This window comes from Chiloscyllium punctatum, chromosome 32, assembly GCF_047496795.1.
Source record: "Chiloscyllium punctatum isolate Juve2018m chromosome 32, sChiPun1.3, whole genome shotgun sequence".
NCBI lineage: Eukaryota > Metazoa > Chordata > Chondrichthyes > Orectolobiformes > Hemiscylliidae > Chiloscyllium > Chiloscyllium punctatum.
This window is the reverse complement of record NC_092770.1, coordinates 50,251,788-50,277,291: the sequence shown is the minus strand read 5'-3', so window position 1 is coordinate 50,277,291 and position 25,504 is coordinate 50,251,788. Positions and strand designations below refer to the sequence as shown.

Below are 25,504 nucleotides of genomic sequence, written 5' to 3'. Positions count from 1 at the left end.
TGAAAATTGAGAATATGCACAGATCCAAAGGATCTTAATAAAGCTTTGGGGATATCTCAAAATCCCACACCAACCATTGAAAATATTTTGCAACAATGTGCCAAGACAAAGGTTTTTATTAATTGTAATGTGGACAATGGCTCATGGCAAACAGTTGTCGAAGAAACCAGCAGACTTCTAATTATGTTCTAGATGCAGCTGAAAAGATGCAGATGGTTACGCATGACATTTTGGAACTTCCACTCCTCTGGGTGAATATCAACATAGACATAGACAGCACAAGATATATTCTTCCCAGAGTGGAAACCAGCATTGATGATCTGTATGAACGTGGAGACAAAATGGAAGAAGCCACCATAGACACGATCAGAATCTAGTGCACCTAGATAGCTCACCAATTAAAACTGCAACTGAATAAGAGAATGATGCAAATGAAGATGTCTTGTTACACCTCACTGAGATGGCATGCTGCAAATTAAGTCCTGCTATTCCCAGATTCGGCACGTATGTTAAAGATATAAAGAAGTATGCAAAATTTGCCCACCTTACCTGATGTTCAGATCCAAGCTAGCAGAAAGTATGGACCAGGTTTTTGTACTTAACAAGAATTACTATTTAGACTAACTACAATTATGAAGTATTTGCTTATAAATGTACTAGCTAAACGTCCAACCGCTGAAACTCTAAAATCTCCCTCTATATTCACATACAGACAGACACAGATAGGGGTAAAAACATGGGTGTTACAGGTGGGTAAAAGACTAGGGAGTCAGTTCAGTGGTCTCTATTCATAAGATTTGCTGAAATGATTCCTATGCCGATCTCAATGTTCCTTCTCTAGATGCTTTCACTTGTTTGCAGGATGGTTAACATTTATAAATTTATGAGTGAAAATTCAGAAACTTCATAAAGGACTGTAAAATTTAACACAATGCATCATCACAGCACTATCCCATGTGAAATGGAAAGGATGAGGCATCTATGAAAATCACCAAAGGAATCATAAAGAAGATAAACAAATGCATTACAAACTTGTACAAGAGCAGTCTTTGCCTCGAGAAATATGCCTTCTTAAGGCCTAACAGGTCCAAAGATGAATATCACGCTACACTCAAATTACTTTGCCAATAGCCAAAAATTACTGAAAACTGAAGTAATAACAGACATCAGTAATAAAATCAAGACAAAATGATCAAGACTCAAATTACACAATGATAATCTGCCAGGTAATTGCCCGAATTGAGGTTTGGGTGGAAAGCCAGTCAGCATGCAAGCATTCAATGTTCTCACAGAACATAGAACATTACAGTACAGTACAGGCCCTTTGGCCCTCAATGTTGAGCCAACTTGTGAAACCAATTTAAAGCTCATCTAACTTACACTATTCCATTTTCATCCATATGTTTATCCAGTGACCATTTAAATACCCTTAATATCAGCATCACAGAACATAAAACATTACAGCAGAGTACAGGCACTTCAGCCCTCGATGTTGCACCAACCTGTGAAACCAATCTAAAGCCCATCTAACCTACACTATTCCATTTTTATCCATATGTTTATCCAATGACCATTTAAATGCCCTGAAAGTTGGTGAGTCCGCTACTGTTGTAGGCAGGGCATTCCATGCCCTTACTATTCTCTGAATAGAGAGCCTACCTCTGACATCTGTTCTATATCTGTCACACCTCAATATAAAGCTACGTCCCCTTCTGCTAGCTATCACCACCCGAGGAAAAGTCTCTCACTGTCCTCCTTATCTAATAATCTGATCGTCTTGGATGCCCCTATTAAGTCACTTCTTAACCTTATTCCATATAACGAAAACAGCTTAATTCCCTCAGACTTTCCTCGTAAGACTTTCTCTCCATACCAGGCAACATCCTGGTAAATCTTCTCTTTATCCTTTCCAATGCTTCTACATCCTTCCTATAATGCAGCGAGCAGAACTGTATGCAATATTCCAAATGCAGCCACATTAGAGTGCGACATGAACGTCTGGCTCTGAAACTAAATCCCTCAACCAATAAAAGCTAACCAACCATATGCCTTCTTAACAACCCTATCAACCTGGGTGGCAATATTCAGGAATCTATGCACATGGACACCAAGATCTCTCTGCTCATCCACACTACCAAGAATCTTCAGTATTCTGTATTCCTGTTATTCCTTCCAAAGTGAATCATCTCACACTTCTCTGCATTCGACTCCATTTGCCACCTCTCAAGCCCAGCTCTGCAGCTTATCTATACCCCTCTGTAACCTGCAACATTCTTTCACACTGTCCACAACTCCACCGACTTTAGTGTCATCTGCAAATTTACTAACACATCCTTCTACGCCCTCATCTAGGTCATTTATAAAAAATGACAAACAGCAGTCGCCCCAAAACAGATCCTTACGGTACGCCATGAGTAACTGAACTCCATGATGAACATTTCCCATTAACCAACATCCTCTGTCTTTTACAGCTAGCCAATTTCTGATCCAAACCACTAAAATCAACCGCAATCCCATACCTCTGTATTTTGTGCACTGGCCTACCATGGGGAACCTTCTCAAATGCGTTACTGAAATCCATATACAGCATATCAACTGCTTTACCTTCATCCACCTGTTTGGTCACCTTCTCAAGGAACTCAATAAGGTTTGTGAGGCATGACTTACCCTTCATAAAACTGTGTTGACTATCCCTAATCAAATTATTCCTTTCGAGATGATTATAAATCTTACTTCTTCTAATCCTTTTCAAAAAAACTTTGTCCACAACTGAAGTCAGGCTATCTGATCTATAACTGCCAGGATTGTCTCTACACCCCTTCTTGAACTCAGGGACAACATTTGCTATCCTCCAGTCTTCTGGCACTATTCCTGTAGACAATTATGATATAAATATCAAAACTAAAGGCTATACAATCTCCTCCCTAGCTTCCCAGAGAATCCCAGGATAAATCCCATCTGGCCAGAGGACTTATCTATTTTCACACTTTCCAAAATTGTTAACACCTCCTCATGAACCTCAATCCCATCTAGTCTAATAGACTGTACTCCAGTATTCTCCTCGACAACATGGTCTTTTTTCTGTGTGAATAATGATGAAAAATATTCATTTAGTGCCTCTCCGATCTCTTTAGGCTCCATACACAACTTCCCACTACGGACCTTGACTGGCCCTAATCTTACCCTAGTCAGTCACCTCAACAAATGTCAGCCCAACTGGGAGGCCTATGCAGCAGATGTCACCTCAATCTTGCACATTAAATATCAAGTCCAGAAATAGCATTGTAATCACAGGTAAATACACATGATTAGAGAAACTGCAGTGGATCCTCATGACATGGATCTCATCAACCTGCACAGAATTTCACAGATGTGTTCTGATACAGAGTCACTGGGACATGTTGAGAGACAGGAGATATAAGAGGGAATAGGCAAGGCCTTTCAAATGTATCTATTAAAACTTCACATCAAGTCTCAAGTACACAAAATAATTTACCTGATGTCCCCACAGCATTTAGGTAACCCTCCACCTCGCCAAAAATACTATTGAAAGGGGAATTGAAATTCCAGTAGGATTAAACTACAATCTTGATATCTCCTTAAGTGAGCATTAGTTGCAAGCTGCCATGGTTCCAATTAAGAAATGATAATGGCAGAAACTGTAGGGGATGTTACAAGATGTAGCCCAACACACGTCCCATATTGTCCTCCAGACACTGTCTTGCTCAGCATCAGGAGATAAGAATTCTTCTACTTTTACACAACTAACAGGGAACTGCTGCAGATTTATAGAATATATCATAATTTTCAAATACTATTCCAAACAAAGTAAATTGTCATCAATAGACAAGTTGTGTTTTGGAAATAAATCTAATTGTAAGAAAAAGGCAATGTACCATTAAGACTCCTTAAAGCTTCACAAATGCATTATATGTGAGTTGCAAAGGGATTTGGAAATCATGTGATACCTGCTAGAAGTGGGTCATGATGGAATTACTGATCAAAGTGCTGGAAATTATTTTTTCCTCAGGCTATAATTCCTTTCAATTCATTTGAAAAGTACTTTATTTTTTGTTAATGGTATAGTAGGGTTAAATTCACATGAAAACTTTAATCCCTTTGGAAAGCTTATCTCAGTATTTCAGGATTAAAGTCATAAAATAAATTAAATGTCTATCTTTTAAAATTAACAATATATTTTTCATTCATATAATTTGTGTACTCTGGCATATTAACATAGACTTCCTCCTTTCTTTCCTCCACTCCATCAAGACTTGGATGAGAGCACGGAAGATCAAATATTCAACTGTTCCCAAGCTTCCATCAATGCTGATCTATAATTACCTTTTGAGGGATGCATAAGAGTGGCACTGGCTTTCTCTCTGGGGGATTCTAATGAGCACAGACAGTAAACAATTGTAAGCTATTCAACCATAGTGAAGTGCAGAGGGCTGGCTAGGGTAATCGGGTGCAGTTAAATGCATCTGCTCTTGACCAACTGACACAATTTCTAGCTGTGATCACTGAAGTGTAATCAGGTACAGATTTCAGTCCACTCAAGTCTGTTTTCCCTATTCAGCTGTCCATCCCAATCAAGCTGAAATCAACTAACTCTGAAATTTCAAGCCTGTAAGAAACAATGATGTTCAGCCACATATTTGCACATTTCCCTCCCTCCCGTGCAAATAGAGTTATAGGTTAAAGAATATTTGGGATATGGTTCAAGTATTGGTTTATGGTAATGAAATGTTGCATTTATGATAGGAAGTATTTGTGATACAAGTACAACAGCCGTATTCACTATTATTAGTGATTATTTTTAAGTTGCTGCAGCTAGGAATTTTTAAGTGGATTGTGGTTTTTAAGTAGGGTACAGGCATGCACTAAAATGCTAAGCTCATTATGCTTTTCTGTATCCTTCTTTGCTCACACTGTTGCTGATAACTTAAACCCACTGGTGTTCATATTGAAACCATTGGACTTGAACCTTATTTTGTTCAAGGAGTGGTTAAAGTGAAAGTAAGCTGGCTCTTTCATTTCATACCTGGAGTATTATTGCTTATCTTAAAGTCACACCAACACACTGGCTATTTTTTTCTTTTTTTGCACACACTTACATATTTTAAAGGGTAAAACATAAAAAAATCATGGAAGTCTGAAAGAAAAACAAAATAGTGGAAATAGCAAATCTATCAACATCTGTATATATTTGTTAAAATGCAGTTATAATTTTCCCCAATGTACAGTGGTCAAGCTTGGCCTTCAATGGATCCTTAATTATGAAAAGTTGCGAAGCCAGAGATTACAATATAGATCAACCAGAAAACATTACATACTTTCCATTTGGTGACATAGTTATATCGTAAGTTAAGAATTATCTAATTTACAAGTGTGAAATAGACATCTAGGCCCAGCTAATTTCACTGTGTTCATCATGAAATGAAACAAAAACTATTTTTAATGAAAGCTGATAATTCTCTTTTGAACTAAAAGGCAAAATGTAAGCGTCCTGCTGAGCTTATTTAATCAGAGTCGATGATGTGAAGTGTCCTCAAGGTTAACTTATTTAAATAAATTTTGGTATAAAAGTAAGAGGCCAAAATATTTTAAATATTTCCTAAACGAGGACGGTCATAATCTCAATTCCATTATTTTCATTGGGATACAGCAGTTTTCTGTTAATAGCTGAAAATTAGTGAAAGGTATTTTTATATCATTGAAAACACCCTGCTCAAAATTTCACTTGTAATCTATTCAAAAAAAGAGTTCATCTCTATTTCACCCAAAAAGGAATGAAAGAGGCAGAGAATATACTTATACAATAACTCTACCACATACGTAAATAACCATTATAAAACAGCCATATTACTCTGGTGTCATGTTAGTACACCTCACAGATGAAATGGAGGTCATTCACAGTTGGCAGCAGCACTACTCATCTTTATATTACACTTTAAACATAGTGAAGCATCAGCAAGTATTTCACAGTGGACAGATCAGAAAGAGATTCACTTGGCAAACTCACTCGCTCAATGATGAATGTTCAATAATAATGAATTAAACCTACAACTAATCTTAGTGATTTAGCAAGTTTACTTTGGTACTGTTGCCAGCTGTGCTGCATCTGCATGTTGCCAGCTACTGTCACCAATATGGCCCCAGTACAATACTGGTATGTACATAGATGTACTTTCTATCTGTAAGCTTCCAAAACCTGTTTAAAATTTGACAGGTACTGCAAAATAAAATCTCACTAAATTTGAAAAAAGTTTCAAAAATATAATTTATCTTTTCTTCATATATGGAAGGTCTTATAGGGTCATAGTTTTACAGAAGCTGACATTCATATATTGGTGTAAAAGAATAGATAGAGAATTTTGAAAATTATTGAGATTTTCCCCCGGCTTATAGCACAAATGATAGCAAACCATCATCAGCTGACATGCCAAAGACCAAAAGAACAAGACAAAACTGTGCTTCAATTGCTCTTATTATAATCAATTACTGAGCAGTATACAAATGTATACATAAACAGAAATTGCTGAGCAAACTCAGCAGGTCTGGCAGCATTTGTGGAGAGAAAGCAGAGATAATGTTTCAGGTCCAGTGACCTTCTTTAGAACTGTTATTTCTGGTTTTGTGTCTGTTTTTGCTTTCTGATTTCCAGCATCTGCAGTTCTTTGTGAATTTTTTTTGTATAGAAATGAATACATTATGTTGCCCAGCATTAACCATGTGGAAAGCCACAATTTCAAATAGATACAACATAGAATATTATGGTGCTGTACAGCCCTCAACTTTGTGCAGACCTGTGAAACCAACCTGAAGCCCATGTAATCTACACTATTCAATGCATATCCAATGACCATTTAAATGGCCTTAAAGTTGGCAAGTCTACTACTGTTGCAGGCAGTGCTTTCCATACCCCTACTACTCTCTGAATAAAGGAACTGCCTCTGACATCTGTCCCATATCTATCATGCCTCAAGTTAAAGCTATGCCCCCTCCTGCTAGCCATCACCATCCAAGGAAAAAGGCACTCACTGTCCACATGATCTAACCCTCTGATTATCTTACATGTCTGAACTAAGTCACCTCTCAACTTTCTTCTCTCTAACGAAAACAACCTAAAGTCCCTCAACCTTTCCTTGTAAGATCTTCCCTCCATATCAGGCAACATCCTGGTAAATCTCCTCTGAACACTTTCCAAAACGTCCACATCCTTCCTATAATGCAGTAACCAGAAATGCATGCAATACTCCCAAGTGTGGCCGCACCAGAGTTTTGTACAGCTGCAGCATGATCTTGTGGTTCAGAAACTCAATCCCTCTACCAATAAAAGCTATATGCCTTCTTAACAACCCTATCAACCTGGATGGCAACTTTCAAGGATCTATGTACATGGACACCGAGATCTATCTGCTCATCTATACTACCAAGAATCTTCCCATTAGCCCAGTATTCTGCATTCCTGTTGCTCCTTTCAAAGTGAATCACCTCACATTTTTCTGCATTAAACTTCATTTGCCACCTCTCAGCCCAGCACTGCAGCTTATCTATGTCCCTCTGTAACCTACATCACTTCATCACCAAAATCCTTCATCACTATCCACAACTCTGCCTACCTTAGTGTCATCTGCAAATTTACTAACGCATCCTTCTACACTCTTATCTAGGTAATTTATAAAAATGACAAACAGCAGTTGACCCAAAACAGATCCTTGCGGTACCCCACTAGTAACAGGATGAATATTTCCCATCAACCACCACCCTCTGTCTTCTTTCAGCTAGCCAATTTTTGATCCAAGCCACTAAACTACCCTCAAACCCATCCCTTTATATTTTGTGCAATAGCTTACGGTGGGGAACCTTATCAAATGCCTTATTGAAATCCATGTACACCACATCAACCACTTTACCCTAATCCACCTGTTTGGTCACCTTCTCAAAGAACGCAAAAAGGTTGGTGAGGCACAACCTGTCCTTTGCAAAACCATGTTGACTATCCCTAATCAACATTTTCCTTTCTATATGATTATAAATCCTATCTCTTATAATTCTTTCCAATACTCTAGATCTGCCAGAAATTTCCCTCTGACTTAAGTTAATCAAATCACTTTAATACATGTACACTGATATGCTGCACATTTGTCTGAATTATGCTGATGATGATCAAGGCTCCTCTTTACATTGCGAGAGTTGAGGATAGGAGAAAAATTTCCTTCTCTTACTCAACACTCCTTCTTCAATGTTGTTCACATATGACAGATTTTATTCAGCAAACATCACTGCAAACATTTATTTGCAAATATTATGCACTTACATGTATATTCGACTACACCATGTCGTGTTTCCTTCACCTACAGTTAATACTGCAGCATATTTATGCTCTGCAACCATATAGTGATTATTCTGTGCTCTGTTAATTCTTAAATATGTGAGTTTCTTTCATTCTGCGTGACTGCCACCATTCTGATTTTTACTTTTCAATGGACAACTGCTGTGATAACAAACGACAAGATTTCTAATATTGTATTTAGATTAGATTGTACTGATGTCAGTCAAAAGGTTGAGTCTGCAATTGGCCTGCAATATGATGCTGGTGGGAGTCTTATTGATGGTAATGTCCTTGAATATCAAGGGAAAGTGATTAAGATCTGACTTGTTTGAGATGGCCATTGCTTCTCACTTGTGTGGCATGAATTTTACTTGCCACATTTTAGTCTAAGCATGAAGACTGCTTTATTATGTGAGTTGTAGTAAATGGAAGCAGACAGTGTATATTCATATACAAAGTACCTGCCTGTTGATCTTGATGGAGAACAGATCATTGATGAAGCAGTTCAACATTTCGGCTGAGAACACTACATAGGGTAGTGATAGATAGAGATTAGATTAGATTAGATTAGATTTCCTACAGCGTGGAAATAGGCCCTTCGGCCCAACAAGTCCACACCGACCCTCCGAAGAGCAACCTACCCAGACCCATTCCCCTACATTCACCACTGACTAACGCACCTAACACTATGGGCAATTTAGCATAGCCAATTCACCTGATCTGCACATCTTTGGATTGTGGGAGGAAACCGGAGCACCCGGAAGAAACCCACACAGACACTGGGAGAATGTGCAAACTCCATACAGACAGTTGCCTGAGGGGGGAATTGAACCCGTGTCTCTGACGCTGTGAGGCAGCAGTGCTAACCACTGAACCACCTTGACAGTGTATAACTCTAACTATTATAAAGTTTACCCAATGAAACAATAATACCTGTTTATGTTCCTACCAGATATTAACATTTTACATGTACGACCATGTATTTATCCAATCATTTCAAAGGCAGACTGAGAAATCACTTGACAAAAGGCCAAATACAAATAAGAGACTTTATTTCAGATCAACAGATATCGAGATTTGATCTCACATAATTTAATCAGTACAAATTAACACAAAGTTGAGAATGCAGGAAACTAGTTATGTTTGTGAATCTGATTGTCACTCAGTGTTTGTGACTTTTTAATCTCTGTATTGACAGCAATTAAGGAACAGTGATTGTGCCAGACCATCTCTGCTGAGAACATAAAGAGACCCAAGCACAATACAGAATTTTTTTATTGTTAGTAGACTTTGGAGAAAACAAATCCTATGACAACTGTTAGTGTAACAACAAACAGTGTCCCTTTTTAGAATATATGAATAAAGTTTAAAATTCCAGAATCTTAATTTTTTTTCAAAATCATAATATATTGGCCATCTCTTATGTAGGATGCCTATGTTCCCAGTTCAATCAAGAATTGTAATGGTCAGGTAAGTAAGTTGTATGCAACCCCCATCTATAAGCCTGCATATTTCTCAAATAGTAAAACAAATAACTGCAAGGTAGAAATTATATTTTCATGTTGTTCAGCTTATTACTTTATATTTCATTTTATAGATTTGTAAAGTACAATAGCAGTTTTGCATTCAGTCACATGGTATCATGGAAGGAGGAGGAGGCAGTAAAAATGTTCTTAATCTATTAGATAAAATATGTAAACAATCTCTGCTCAGCAGGCCACTAAGTTTCTTTCAGTACAGAAAGACAATAGAGGCAAATAATGAATATAGTTGACAGCTTCTATAAAGTGTATTTTTCCACAAAAACATGACTGATTTTATTGCCCTTTCTTTTCCAAAGATTGAGGCTTAAGACTGTGATGGCACTGCAATTGTGTTTTAAGGCGCAAAATAAGAAACTAATCTGATATGCAGAGCATGTGGGGCGTTTTATGCACTGGAACTGCAACACAGACCATCATGGAAAAGGAAGAAAAAGAAGAGTTCAGAGCTCGGTGTCTGAAAGAACTATTAAGTTATTAGCAAAGTTTTGTTGTCCTGAATGTAACTGGCAATGGACTGGCTGCACTGAAGAAAGTGTGATCTAAATGAAGCCTAAACAACAGTCAGCTAGAAACTGCAACTAAAAAAGGTACTTTGTTAAATATGCTTATTAGCTCTTGACCTTGGAGTACAGAAGGAGTTACTCCATGTCCACAGCAGTGTTGAACACCTGATGGTGTCAACTTTGACGAGTTTAATGGAGGGTTTCTTTCCATGAGCCCTAACATGTTTTCTCATGACTTTTATGCTGCTCACCTTCATAAGGATGCACCATGCTTCAGTGGTACTGCTCTGGCACTATCCAGCTCACCACTACTTCCGTTTTCCTGCCACTGATGCCATGTTTAAGGATGCCAGCTGGATATTAGTTTAAATGCTGCAAGCTTCCCTCAGGTCCAGTGTGTTTAAATTTGCCTTGGAGATGGCTAACACAGGCAAGTTGGTATCCTGCTTGGCTGAGGGGGACTTGGAGGGACTGGTGGTGAAAAGAAAGCCATCCTCTTTCCTTAGAATGGTCAGAGGAGATCCTTCCAACCTTGTCTAAGTTGTCTCCCGGGTCAATGCAGCATCCATCGTCTGGAGGAACACCAAGCCATGTTGCAAGAAAGTCAATTACCCTCTCTGTCACCGTCTTCTCTTGGTTGTGGGTATGTTCGCCGAGCTGGGAAGTTTAATCCCCTGTCTAGGTGACATCTTCGGTGCTTTGGAGCCTCCTGTGAAGTGCTGCTGCACTGTATCTTCTGGAATTTATCTGGTTCTGTTTCTGCTGCTTCCAGTTGCGGTTGTTCATTGTAGTGGCCGGTATGTTGGGTCTCGGTCAAACACTAGGTAGGCAAACAGGCAGACCACTAGCAATCCACATCCATGACCACCAGCTAGCCACTAAACGCCATGACAAGCTGTCCCTAGTAGCCATACACACACACACACACACAGATGACAAGGACCACAAATTCAACTAGGACAACACAATGATAATAGGACATGCTATTTCTGGAAGCATGGCACTCAGCCACGGACTCCATCAACAAGCACATTGATCAATCACAACCTCGTAAGTGTTCCATTCTATGAGGGTGGAGTCCACTTCCATAAGATGTGATGCATTTGAAAGGGAATAGCATTAAACATGATTTCACACTATACGTCTGACAGACAGTTGTGGTCACAAAATGCTGAATGCCTACCTTACGCATTAGCCCATGTTGACTAAATATTTTGGATGCAACCACCCTTGACCACATCATTCAACATTGCAGATCAATTCTACTTATGACTGAAACACAGGCAATGTCTTATGGCCTGGAAAGTTTTAACCTTGTTTCCAAAGTTGGAATCATCGTCCAAAGTCCAGTAGTCTGTACAAGGTGCAGGAGCTACTTATTTTACACCTTGGACAATAAGACTTCGGCCTCATTACCCCATATGCAAAGCTGCCTTTCTTAACATTGTTAGAGTGGGGAAATGTCTGAATCAGGGCAATGATAGAGTCATACAGCACAGAAACAGACGCTTCCATTTAACTTATCCCATGCTACCAAGTTTTCCAAACTAAACTAATCCCACTTGCTTCCATTTGGCCTATTTCTTCAATGTGTGACATCTATGTAAAGGTATCCCACCCTCCACGTCTCAATGGTTTTGGGGAGGGGAGATGACTGTTGAAATGTTATTTATGTCAGCAACTACTGAATGATCACTTTACCGAGGAACTGCATTACGTCAGATACTGCCCGTATAAGTTCAATGGAACTGTGCCTAATAGATAAAGGCACAGCAGTGTGTTATTCTTGTGTCCGCTGCACTAGCAGCTGATGAATGAGGAACCCATAAACCCACAAGCTCAGGACCAGCATCAATCTCCAGCAGATGTGGAGCTGTCCCCTGTGGAGGAAATTGCAACTACAGGTGCCCTCCTGATGTGGTGAAGATATTGAAGAGTCATGTCCTACGTGAAATATCATGCAGATGAGAGAGGGGCAAAGGTGGGTTCAGAACACCATGTCATGCTGTCCAGTGTTTCTGCAACATAACACCCCTATCCACTGGAGCCATCAGGGGCCACGGGATAAACAATGGTGATCCATGAGAGCCCCAGTATTGTGCCAAGTCAGACGATGTGGACATTCATCCTATGTAACAGCATCTTCATTACCCTACAGAATAGAAGTATCAGCTAAGGCAATGTATACAGGACTTCTTTGGGAATTAAATTCAGTGGAACAATGATAGGATTAGATGAAGTCTTCTTTCACCGACTGAAAGTGTTTTGATGCTGCTGACACCAGCATCCTCTGTATAATGCCAACAGCAAGTACAGATCAATGATTTGAGTTTGACCTTTAAGATGTCACGACATCTTATGGTCCCTCATTCAATTTTGACAAAGTTTCATACTGGTATGGGTGCTATGGAAAGGATGCTATCATTCAAACAGGGTTAGAACATCATGTGGTGTTATGAATGGCTAGGCTCTTGACCTTCTTTCTTGTAGTTGCAACTAAAATGACATTCAGTCACAATAGCCGATTACCAGTGAACATATTTGTAAATATGAGAATGTGTTTACAATAAAGTGCAACCTGAGCCACCTCTGTGCCCTCCAAAGGTCGTCTTTTGCTTTTCTATCCTACTGCGTCTAAGTGCATTCCTGGTGTCCACAGCCTGCACGGAGGGAGGCTGCCCCATAGTGGAGCCTGTTGGACCTTTGCCTTTTGAGTGGGTGACCCCATGTACATTTCCGACCAAGGTGGCAGTAGCTGATCTGGTGGAGGATTCAGGAGGTAGCCCTTCCTGACAATGCATCCTCTGAGGGATCTGTGGAATCTTCCTCAGAGGTGGAGGAGGAGCTAGGGGTCAGTGATACAGGACATTGCTGAGACCGCATCTCAAAACATGTGCGCAGTTTTGGTGCCCTTACTTAAAGATGTAAGTGTATCGGAGGTGGTTTCGAGAGAGTTTACTTGATTGCTATCTGGAATGAGTCTTGAGGATAAATTGGACAGACTGGGCTTGTTTACCATGGGGATTGGAAGAGTGAGGTGTGACTTGATTGACGTGTATAAAATCAGGAGTGTTTTTAACAATGTGGTCTTGGGAAAGGGTGTTTCCTTCAGAACTAGAGGATAGTGTTTTAAAATTAAGGGTTGCCCTTTCATTGCAGCAATTAGGAGAGTATTTTTCTCTTGAATGGTTGTGCAACTTCGGAACGCTCTGACACAGAGGATGATGGAAGTAGGGCCATGGAATATTTTTAAAGCTGATGTAGATGGATTCTTCTTTGGCAGGGGAGTCAGTGACTATTGGAGATTGATAAGGGTGTGGAAATTGAAACACAGACACTAAAATGACATTAAGTCACAATAGACATAATCTTATTGAATAGTAGAGAGGGCTTGAGGGGCCAAATGGCCTATTTCTGCACCTATTTTGAATGTTATTAGGAAATGTTGGACATTGGTGAATATGTTTATGTCCTAAACCACAGGTTAAAGGATATAGGAACAAGAAAGAGTAATGGAGAAAGAAATAGGTTTAATTAAAGTGTAATTAGATGCAGAAAGATTAGGTGATGGAAAGAAACATTAAGTTTAGAGAAAAAATAAAAAAGGAAGACTTTAAAGAGTTAAATTTTAAAAATCTTTGAATAACTTTATACCAGCAGGGATAAGACCATGTTTATAATTGTTCCCTTTCTGGATTAGGGAGGTTGAGTGGCAGGGCAGAAAAAATAAATCTCACTGTTTGAAGAGTCTTTACATCATTTTGTATTAGCCTCAATCTAAGTGGTGCATTTAATTTGTCGTATCAGTGCAAATACAATAATTTGAAACTGACTGGGTGGTTGACAATGGGTTCCTGTGTTTTTTTTTTGAGAGGGTAATGGTAGAGTTATGCAAACCATTCTGCAATTTGTGGCAATGCATAATTCAAGGGATATATACATCTCGCTCACCACAAATTGCAGCAGTTTCTCACACTAGTAGCATCATGTCCATTTAATTGAATATTATTTTCCCAACAAGTTCTGGGCCAATATTACAGTTTAGATTAGCGTTCAACTTATTTAAAGTTAATAAAGGGAAAATAACATTTTTCAAAATATGCCTATTGCAGCATTAATTCCTCTGCTGCATGACAAAGTGTTTGGCTGCCCTTCAATGGACAGGGATTCACATTTCTGATGTGTTAAAATGGTAAATAAGAAACTATTGTGTAAGTTTATATTTCAAATTCCTTAGGCAAGACAATGATGGGTCATATGGAGAATAATAAATCGTGACTTTGTCATTACTGATGTTAAAGACTGTAATCTGATACTTAAATATTGGAATCGATTACAGCCATGCAGTAATTACTTTTCAACCACGTGGCAGCAATGATAAATGACAAGGTAAGACCTGAGGTTTACAGGATAGCAAGCAATCAATTATATAATCAAGAAAGGAATATGATGGGAAGTTGCAGTTACCTTAGTGTAGAATTAATGCTGCATAATTAAACATTCCTATGTAAAGTGTTCTTACTATTCTCTTTAACTGTCAACTTACTGCTGTAACTCAGAATCGTCGAAGTGATCTGGTACAGAAAAAGAACATGTGGCCCATCAAGCTTGCACAAATGAGTAGCTTGACTTTGATTCATACTTTCTCCTACTCTCCTCCTCAACTCCTACCATACTTTTGCAAAGTATTTCAGTTTAAATACTCAACAAAAGCCCTCTTGAATGCTTCAAATGAACCTGCCTCTACCACAATTCCAGGCAGTGAATTTCCAAATTCAAACACTCGTGTGAATTTTTTTTCCTCACATGCTTCCTTTGCAAATCACTAAATCTGTGTCCTCTCATTCTTGACGCACTTACAAGTGGGAAAGGTTTCTCCCTAGTGTATCCAGTTACCTCATGATTTTGAAATTGTCTATCTTTTCTCCTCTTAGAAATCACACAACACTAGGTTATAGTCCAACAGGTTTAATTGGAAGCACACTAGCTTTTGGAGCGACGCTCCTTCATCAGGTGGTAGTGATAGCCAAAATTTACAGTGTGATGTAACTGAAATTATACATTGAAAAATTGATTGTTTAGCCTTTCATCTGTTAGAATGCAGTGATAGTTCCACTTCTTTCATGTGTAAATCACAAAACCTTTTTTTAAAAAGTTGCATTCTCGGGTTAGCTGTTAACAATGGTGATTGTTACACCATTGTTAACAGCTAACCCGGGAATGCAACCTTTTTTAAAAAAAGGTTTTGTGATTTACACATGAAAGAAGTGAAACTATCACTGTATTCTAACAGATGAAAAGCTAAACAATCAATTTTTCAATGTATAATTTCAGTTACATCACACTATAAATTTTTGCTATAAAATTCTTTGTTAGGATTGAGCCCTCCACTATCACCTGATGAAGAAGCTAGTGTGCTTCCAATTAAACCTGTTGGACTATAACCTGTTGTTGTGATTTTTAACTTTGTACACCCAGTCCAACGCCAGCATCTCCGAATCATGACTTTTCTCCTCTTAGCCTTCACCTCTGCAAGGGAAACAATCTAAATCTCTCCAATCTATCTTCACAACTCAATTAATTCAAACTTGACTTCATGCAAGAATCATGTGGGATAGCATGACCCAGGGCAAATTTTTTTATCATTTTATCCTTTACACTGAGCAACATCTCATCCTCAGTGATTTCGCCCTCCATCATAAGCCCCTTGTCCACACACCTTTTGAGTTAACTACCTTTGTGTACTCTCTTTAATGCACCTATAACTTCATCTCTGACCCAGATTTATGGCCTTCTCCTCTCCTATTGTTTCTCCGTTTTCATCATTCCAAATCAGACAAAGTGATCTCTGATTCCTTCCTCATTCTCGGGGAGGAAAGCTGACAGTTATCTGTCAGCATGGTGGCTCAGTGGTTAGCACTCCTGCTTCACAGCACCAGGGACCTGGGTTCGATTACACCCTTGAGTGACTGACTGTGCGGAGTTTGCACATTCTCCCCATGTCTGTGTGGGTTTCCTCGGAGTGCCATAGTGTCCTCCCATGGTGGATAGGCTATGGTAAAATGGCCCCAAAGAGTTCAGGTGGGTGGGTTAGCCATGGTTACTATGGGGATAGTGTGGGAATCGGGGTAGGCTGCTCAGAGAGTCGGTGCCTCTTTCCATACTGTAGGGATTCTATAATCCCATCTCTGGTGAAAAACATAGCATGGGACCTAAGATTTTAATGGAGAGATAAGAGGTGTACTATAACTCGAGATGCTCAGAGGGGGAGAAGGTGCTATAGGTGTAGGCAGACCAAAATGAAATTGACAATTCAGGACACAGCTCTACTACAAGAGACAAAAGACAAAGGAATCTCACAATAAAGCTTCATGACTTACATTTCTTCAAAAATATATTGTCCTTTAGCATCTGTACTAATTCAAATAAAAAGATTTACAATGTAAAAGTTCTTCTGACATGAAAAGGGATTGATCTTCTTCTGTTATGACAATACTGGTTTAATAGAAAAACAAAGCTGAGTCATTGATAACATGCAGGTGTCAATGAGTCCATTCAAAATAGTCCAAACATTTAACAGTTAGCATGCAAAGTTTTATATTGTACAGATAGTGGAAATCGAAAATAATTTAGCATACTCAAAATCTGACTTAATTGATCTTTGTATTGAATCTTTCCATGTCTTTATCCTCAGCCAACACTGTCAACCATTTAAACACTTCAGCATCAGAGCATAGACCTAGTCTGCCGGATATTTCCAAAGCAGTTCAGCAAAACTTCAGGAGCAAAGCAGGAAACAATGTTCAGGAAGTAAATGGGAAAACTACCCCAAGTAAATTCACATCACACACGACAAATCCAAAGCCTCAAGGTAAGTGATTGCCAGAACTGAGATATATATCAAAGATGCTTCCTTAATATTTTTTCATTTTTCATATATGCTGCCACATAGCTCAACAAGGAAGCTGGTGATGAGCATGGTGTGGATGGACTAAAACAGTAAATAGGTGGAGACATTTCCAGCTTTCTGACTGCATTATAAATGTGTGAATTCCTCCCGAAACACTACCACCAGGTTAGCTCCCCCCTCTTAAATCCTCAACCAGGCTGTTCCTGGATGATCAGGGAATCAAGTCCTGGATCTGTCTTACAGCTATTGCCCCAGAATACTCTTGACTCCTCAGTTAACTACTGCAAACTGCTTATATAAGCACATGTACTTCAGCTATAAAGGAGAGAAAAGGGCGAAAGCAATTGCATTTCCTGGGCCCAGAATACTTCAAGTACATAAATCATATCTGAATTTCTGTTACACAAGTAGCACATTGCCGCAGTGCGGATTCAGCTGCAGCACAACTTTAACACAGAAAAAAAGCAGGATTTTAACTGTGAAAGTGCAGATTTGAGGCTGGATAGACATAGATCAGAACAGCACAGGATGAAAGATTAAAGTATTAAAAATGTAATCCCAAAATCCAACCCATCCGCTTTGATTTTCACTTCCAGGTGGCAGGTTGGCAATTTAAACAATAGGAAGGGAACACGGGTTTAGAAAATCTGTCAGCTAAAGGAAAACAAGGTCAACTGAGGTCTTCAAAGACTCCCACTCCAGCCACTGATTTCCCAGGCCCCAAATCTTATTGCCCCCATCAATATTGCCTCCAAACTATACTTAGAGCACACGGATCTTTTATTTTAGGTGCCCATATCCAATACACCTCTCCAGCAGCAGTTCATGAACAGTAATTTGCAGGGACTAACTAGTGTGCGACCTCCATGGAGATTTCAGGGTTAATGCATCACTGAGCAGCTTCTAGGAAACACAATGTCCACCCCCCACCCTCCGCCACACAACCCCCTTGGGTCTTTGACAATGTAGGACTAATCTCCTCTACATTGTGGACTCCTCTACATTGGGGAGACAGGCCACCTACTTGCAGAACGTTTCAGTGAACGCCTCTGGGACACCCGCACCAACCAACCCAACCGCCCCGTGGCTGAACACTAACTCCCCCTCCCACTCTGCCAAAGACATGCAGGTCCTTGGCCTCCTCCATCACCAGACCATGGCAACACGACGCCTGGAGGAAGAGCCGCCTCAAAACCCTCCAGCCACAAGGGATGAATGCAGATTTCTCCAGCTTCCTCATTTCCCCTCCCCCATCTTATCTCAGTCCCAACCCTCGGGTTCAGCACTGCCTTCTTGACCTGCAATCTTCTTCCCGACCTCTCCGCCCCCACCCCCTCTCCAGCCTATCACCATCACCTTAACCTCCTTGCACCTATCGCATTCCCAACACCCCTCCCCCAAGTCCCTCCTCCCTACCTTTTATCTTAGCCTGCTTGGCACACCCTCCTCATTCCTGAAGAAGGGCTTATGCCCGAAACATCGATTCTCCTGCTCGTTGGATGCTGCCTGACCTGCTGTGCTTTTCCAGCAACACATTTTTCAGCTCTAATCTCCGATACGATTACATTCTAGTAAATGGAAGGTCCTACTGAGTCCTGTTGAATCTTTTCAATGTTTCTTGTTCAATTAGAAATGCAACCTGTCAGTCAGTCAGGCTGCCTTTGAGGTGGAAAAGCTGTCCTGCAGCTGGGAATACTCAGATTGCCCCACCACCTTTCCCATTGTCGAAAGCTTGTTTTTCATACTTAGTGTGGAAGCAGGCCATTCAGCTCATTGGAGGTTCAGTGTGGACTCAAAGAGCATCCCACCCAGAACCAGCCACTTATCATACCCCCATAACCCCACATATCCCATGGCTAATCCAACTAACCTACACATCTTTGGACTGTGGGAGGAAACTTACGCAGACATAGAGAGAATGTGCAAACTCCACACAGACAGTTGCATCAGAATCGAACCTGGGTCCCTGGCACTGTAAGGCTGCAGTGCTAACCACTGAGCTACCATGCCATTCTCTTCAGTGGTCAGTACTTCATTCTATCAGTTGGGAAGGTGGAAATGGAAAATCATGAATTATTCCAAAAACAAGTGGATACCATTAGGAGGATACAGTCCATTATTTCTAGATGCTTGCACACTCTTCCTCTGACAGCGGCAACTCTTCCAAAGTATATTATTGGCCATAAAGTACTTTGAGACATCTGATGGTTACAAACTGTGAGATAGGATAAATACTTCTCATCTACTGGAACAAGAGGTATAGATTAAACCAGCAAAAGACAAATATAAGCCTAATGGCATGAAGTTCTTAGAGTCATAGAGATGTACAGCACGGAAACAGACCCTTCAGTCCAACCTGTCCATGCCGAACAGATATCCCAACCCAATCTAGTCCCACCTGCCAGCACCCGGCCCATATCCCTCCAAACCCTTCTTATTCATATACCCATCCAAATGTCTCAAATGTTGCAATTGTACCAGCCTCCACCACATCCTCTGGCAGCTCATTCCATACACGTACCACCCTCTGCGTGAAACAGTTGCCCCTTAGGTCTCTTTTATATCTTTCCCCTCTCACCCTAAACCTATGCCCTCTAGTTCTGGATTCCCTGAACCCAAGGAAAAGATTTTGTCTATTTATCCTATCCATGCCCCTCAATTTTGTAAACCTCTATAAAGGCCACCCCTCAGCCTCCAACACTTCAGGAAACACAGCCCCAGCCTGTTCAGCCTCTCCCTGTCGCTCAGATCCACCAACGCTGGCAACATCCTTGTGAATCTTTTCTGAACCTTTCAAGTTTCACAACATCTTTCCGATAGGAAGGAGACCAGATTTGCATGCAATATTCCAACAGTGGCCTAACCAATATCCTGTACAGCCGCAACATGACCTCCCAACTCCTGTACTCAATACTCTGACCAATAAAGGAAAGCATACCAAACACCTTCTTCACTATCCTATTTACCTGCGACTCCACTTTCGAGGAGCTATGAACCTGCATTCCAAGGTCTTTGTTCAGCAACACTCCCTAGGACTTTGCCATTATGTGTATAAATCCTGCTAAAATCTGTTTTCGCAAAATGCAGAACCTCGCATTGATCTGAATTAAACTCCATCTGCCACTTCACAGCCCATTGGCCCATCTGGTCCAGATCCTGTTGTAATCTGAGGGAACCCTCTACGCTGTCCACTCCATCTCCAATTTTGGTGTCATCTGCAAACTTACTAACTGTACCTCTTATGCTCGCATCCAAATCATTTATGTAAATGACTAAAAGTAGAGGACCCAGCACCGATCCTTGTGGCACTCCACTGGTCACAGGCCTCCAGTCTGTAAAACAACCCTCCACCACCACCCTCTGTCTTCTACCTTTGAGTCAGTTCTGAATCCAAATGACTAGTTCTCCCTGTATTCCATGAGATCTAACCTTGCTAATCAGTCTCCCATGGTGAACCTTGTCAAACGCTTTACTGAAGTCCATATAGATCACATCTACTGCTCTGCCCTCAATCTTCTTTGTTACTTCTTCAAAGCATTCAATCAAGTTTGTGAGACGATTTCCCATGCACAAAGCCATGTTGACTATCCCAAATCAGTCCTTGTCTTTCCAAATACATGTACATCCTGTCCCTCAGGATTCCCTCCGACAACTTGCCCACCAACGAGGTCAGGCTCACCGGTCTATAGTTCCCTGGCTTGTCTTTACCGCCCTTGTTAAACAGTGGCACCACGTTTGCCAACCTCCAGTCTTCCGGCACCTCACCTGTGACTATCGATGATGCAAATATCTCAGCAAAAGGCCCAGAAATCACTTCTCTAGCTTCCCACAGAGTTCTCGGGTACACCTGATCAGGTCCTGGGGATTTATTCGTTTTAACCGTTTCAAGACATCCAGCACTTCCTCCTCTGTAATATGGATATTTTTCAAGATGTCACCATCTATTTCCCTACATTCTATATCTTCCACGTCCTTTTCCACAGTAAACACTGATGCAAAATATTCACTTAGTATCTCCCCCATTTTCTGTGGCTCCACACAAAGGCCGTCTTGCTGCTCTTTGAGGGGCCCTATTCTCTCCCTAGTTTACCCTTTTGGCTTTAATATATTTGTAAAAACCCTTTGGATTCTCCTTAATTCTATTTGCCGAAGCTATCTCATGTCCCCGTTTTGCCCTCCTGATTTCCCTCTTAAGTATACTCCTACTTTCTTTATACTCTAAGGATCCACTCGATCTATCCTGCCTATACATGACATATGCTTCCTTCTTTTTCTTAACCAAACCCTCAATTTCTTTAGTCATCCAGCATTCCCTATATCTACTAGCCTTCCATTTCACACTGACAGGAATATACAGCATTTCTGAAGGCTTCCCATTTTCCAGCCATCCCTTTACCTGCGAACATCTGCCTCCAATCAGCTTTCGAAAGATCTTGCCTAATACCGTCAAAATTGGCCTTTCTCCAATTCAGAACTTCAACTTTTAGATCTGGCCTAGCCTTTTCCATCACTATTTTAAAACAAATAGAATTATGGTCACTGGCCCCAAAGTGGTGCCCCACTGACATCTCAGTCACCTGCCCTGCCTTATTTCCCAAGAGTAGGTGAAGTTTTGCACCTTCTTTAGTAGGTACATCCACGTACTTAACAAATTCTTCTCCATCTAAACCTTGAACACTATGGCAGTCCCAGTCTATGTTTGGAAAGTTAAAATCCCCTACAATTACCACCCTATTATTCTTACAGATAGCGGAGATCTCCTTACAAGTTTGTTTCTCAATTTCCCACTGACTATTAGGGGATCTATAATACAATCCCAATAAGGTGATCATCCCTTTCTTATTTCTCAGTTCCACCCAAGTAACTTTCCTGGATGTATTTCTGGGAATATCCTCCCTCAGCACAGCTGTAATGCTATCCCTTATCAAAAAACGCCACTCCCCCTCCTCTCTTGCCTCCCTTTCTATCCTTCCTGTAGCATTTGAATTCTGGAACATTAAGTTGCCAGTCCTGCCCATCCCTGAGCCATATTTCTGTAATTGCTATGATATCCCAGTCCCATGTTCCTAACCATGCCCTGAGTTCACCTGACTTCTCTGTTAGGCCCCTTGCATTGAAATAAATGCAGTTTAATTTATTAGTCCTACCTTGTCCCTGCCTGTTTGACTCACTTCTGTTCTCAGCTGTACCCGTCTCCGATCGATCTCTTTCCTCACTATCCCCCTGGGTCCCACCCCCCCCCCACCTTACTAGTTTAAATCCTCCCAAGCAGTTCTAGCAAATCTCCCTGCCGGTATATTAGTCCCCTTCCAATTTAGGTGCAATCTGTCCTTCTTGTATAGATCTCTTCTACCCCAAAAGAGATTCCAAATGATCCACAAATGTGAATCCTTCTCCCATACACCAACTCATCCATGCATTCAGTTGCTCTAATCTCCTATTCCTGCCCTCACTAGCTCTGAGCACTGGGAGTAATCGAAATATTACTACCCTTGAGGACCTCCTTTTTAAATTTCTGCCTAACTCTCTGTAATCTCCCTTCAGAGTCTCAACCTTTTCCCTCCCAATGTTGGTTCCAATGTGGACAATGACCTTCTGCTGGCCCCTCTCCCCCGTGAGAACATTCTGCACTCTCTCAGAGACATCCTTGATCCTGGCACCAGGGAAACAACACACCATTCTGCTTTTTCTCTGCTGGCCACAGAAACGTCTGTCTGTACCTCGGACTACAGAATCCCCTAACACAATCGATCTCTTGGAAGCCAACATACCTCTCGTTGCATTAGAGCCACTCTCAAAACCAGAAACTCGGCTGTTCGTGCTACTTTCCCCTGAGAATCCATCACCCCCTACATTTTCCAAAACAGCATACCGGTTTGAAATGGGTAAATGGTTTGAAAGACTCCTGCCCTCGGTGCCAACCTCTCTCACCCTTCCTGGGGTTAATCCATCTATGTGACTGTATCGGAGACTTTTCCCCCTTCCTGTAACTGAAATCCATCACATACTGTTGCTGTTGCAAATTCCTCATCGCTTCTATTGGTCTCTCAATCTGATCCACTCAATCTGATAAGATTCGCATCCAACAGCATTCATGGCAGATATAATCTGCAGTAACCCTTAAACTCTTTAAACTCCCACATCTGACAAGTACATATCACTGCAAAGGCCATTTTTGCTCCTTCACAATCTACAGACCCAGAAAATAACACCATCTTATTCCTCTACAAACACTGCCCAATGTTAAAATATAAGCCATAGCTAATAATTTAAGTTTAATCAAGACATTTATCTCCAAGAACATATAATCAAGAAAGAATCCACTAGACTGACTACTGCAGGTTTTCCTCTTGGACAGACTTAAAACAACACGTAACTGATCTGATTCTGTGCTGTGAACTTCGCCCAACAGTTCCTCCAAGATTAGTTGTGAATTTCACTGTGTTGATTTTCCCAGATGCACTCCGATGTCCAGCGACACACGAATTCTAACAGCAAAGATGGTAACTGCAGGTTCTCTCTCTCTCTCTCCCGCACTGTCCTCACCATGTGCTTCCTTTGTCTGCTCTTCTCCCTTTTAAACTGCTGTTGTTTTGACTTTTTTCCCCCAAAGTTCCAAAACAATGCAACAACTTATAAAACAGTAATTGCTGCACCTGGAATTCGAAGAAATCACCTCCAACACCTAAAATACCTTAAAAAAAAGCAACTCTTACAGCCAGAAATTTTTCCCATCCTCCATCTTGGATTACCCAGAATCCTTTGTTGAATGATTTTGGGTAAATTGCTTGAGGTAAAAGCTTTGGAATCGTTTAAGCATTGAAAATCAATAGCCTCAAATCTCTCATGGCATTCTCCCCTAACTAACTCTAACCTCTCAAGTAGTATGTACAGGTTGTTCTGCTATAATGTGTGTTTCGTTAACACAAATTTGCTGTAATGTGATTGAGGACACTTTCTAAAACATGAGCTTTTAAAACGTGTGTTAGCAGTAACGCGATTACATCATCAACAGTTTATTTTTTAAAAATCACCCTTTAGAAACAGCACTTAATGTGGGATTGCAAAAGAATGCAACCATTGCCTTATAAAAGAACTACCTGTATGTGTAATACTTAACACTTACCAACAGCGAATTTCATCTGATACAGATTGGCCTCAGTATATAGAGTTACTTCTTAAGGGCACTCAGCCATTTTTATCTTCCGACTCAATTTGGAATTGGATTTCAGTCTTATCAATTTACAATGAAATTTTAAAACCAAGAGGATTAACACCAATCATTAGAACTCTCTTGGTGGCGTCTACTCTCCCAGCTATTGTTCCTTCTTTATCTCAAAAGATCCACTTGAGGCTTTTATATACTTTCACTGAGAAGATGCAAATTAACAAAAATGTTTTTCAGTGCATACTCTGTGCCGCATTTTTATTTTAAGTGTAGTGGGGGGAAAAAAAAGAGAACTAGTGCAAGTTTAAATATTTAAGTTTAGGTTCTGCCGTAAAATTTATAATTTGGTCAGTTATTGCAACCCAGTTTACTTACTTCCTGTAACTGAAATTTCCAATGGGGGAATAGTGTGATTTTGCAAGAGCAGTATTATTACATCATCATTTGAATTACAAATAAAATATATACACTAAATGTATGGAAAAAATGCAAAAAACCATAAATTAAAACCAGATTTTCATCAATAATGCCATCTTGGAAACAGTTAAAAAAATGTGGGGTGGGACATGATTGCAGCATTGTTGCCCCATTCCCAGTTGAAGCAACTTCTGTGGTGCAGGATAAGGGTGGGGGGATAGTCAGTCTACATAAGACACTCCCTCCCTTACCAACTCCATTACAATGTAGGATGTACAAATTGCCTTGCAACTTTACTGGAGTTGGGTCCCTTTTGTAAGTAGAGGTGGTTTATGGTTGACATGAGGAATTGTGAAGTACAGGTGCCTGGAGTCCTCAGTAGGGCGCCAAAGAAAATCAGTCACCTCCTCCTAGCATTCTTTCATTTACAGGCTTTGAAACAAAAAAAAAATGTCCTTCTAGTCTTAGTAGTTAGGTGCAGTATTGTTCAATTTTTTTTGCGGCATGATTTGGAGATGCTGGTGTTGGACTGGGGTGTACAAAGTTTAAAAAAACATGCAACACCAGGTTATAGTCCAACAGGTTTAATTGGAAGCAAACTAGCTTTTTCCATCAGGTGGTAGT

At 40.4% G+C, this 25,504-nt stretch overlaps 1 protein-coding gene across 10 annotated transcripts in view; it reads left to right on the top strand.

Annotated features, from left to right (window-relative positions):
• The window catches only part of LOC140458159 (FYVE, RhoGEF and PH domain-containing protein 4-like), a 257,059-nt gene that overhangs the window by 165,214 nt on the left and 66,341 nt on the right, over nt 1-25,504 (top strand). For all 10 annotated transcript variants that reach the window (XM_072552324.1, XM_072552327.1, XM_072552326.1 and 7 more), the window contains one exon: nt 17,080-17,256. In XM_072552324.1, coding sequence (XP_072408425.1) covers nt 17,080-17,256 — 177 coding nt within the window. The remainder of the gene's footprint in view (nt 1-17,079; nt 17,257-25,504) is intronic.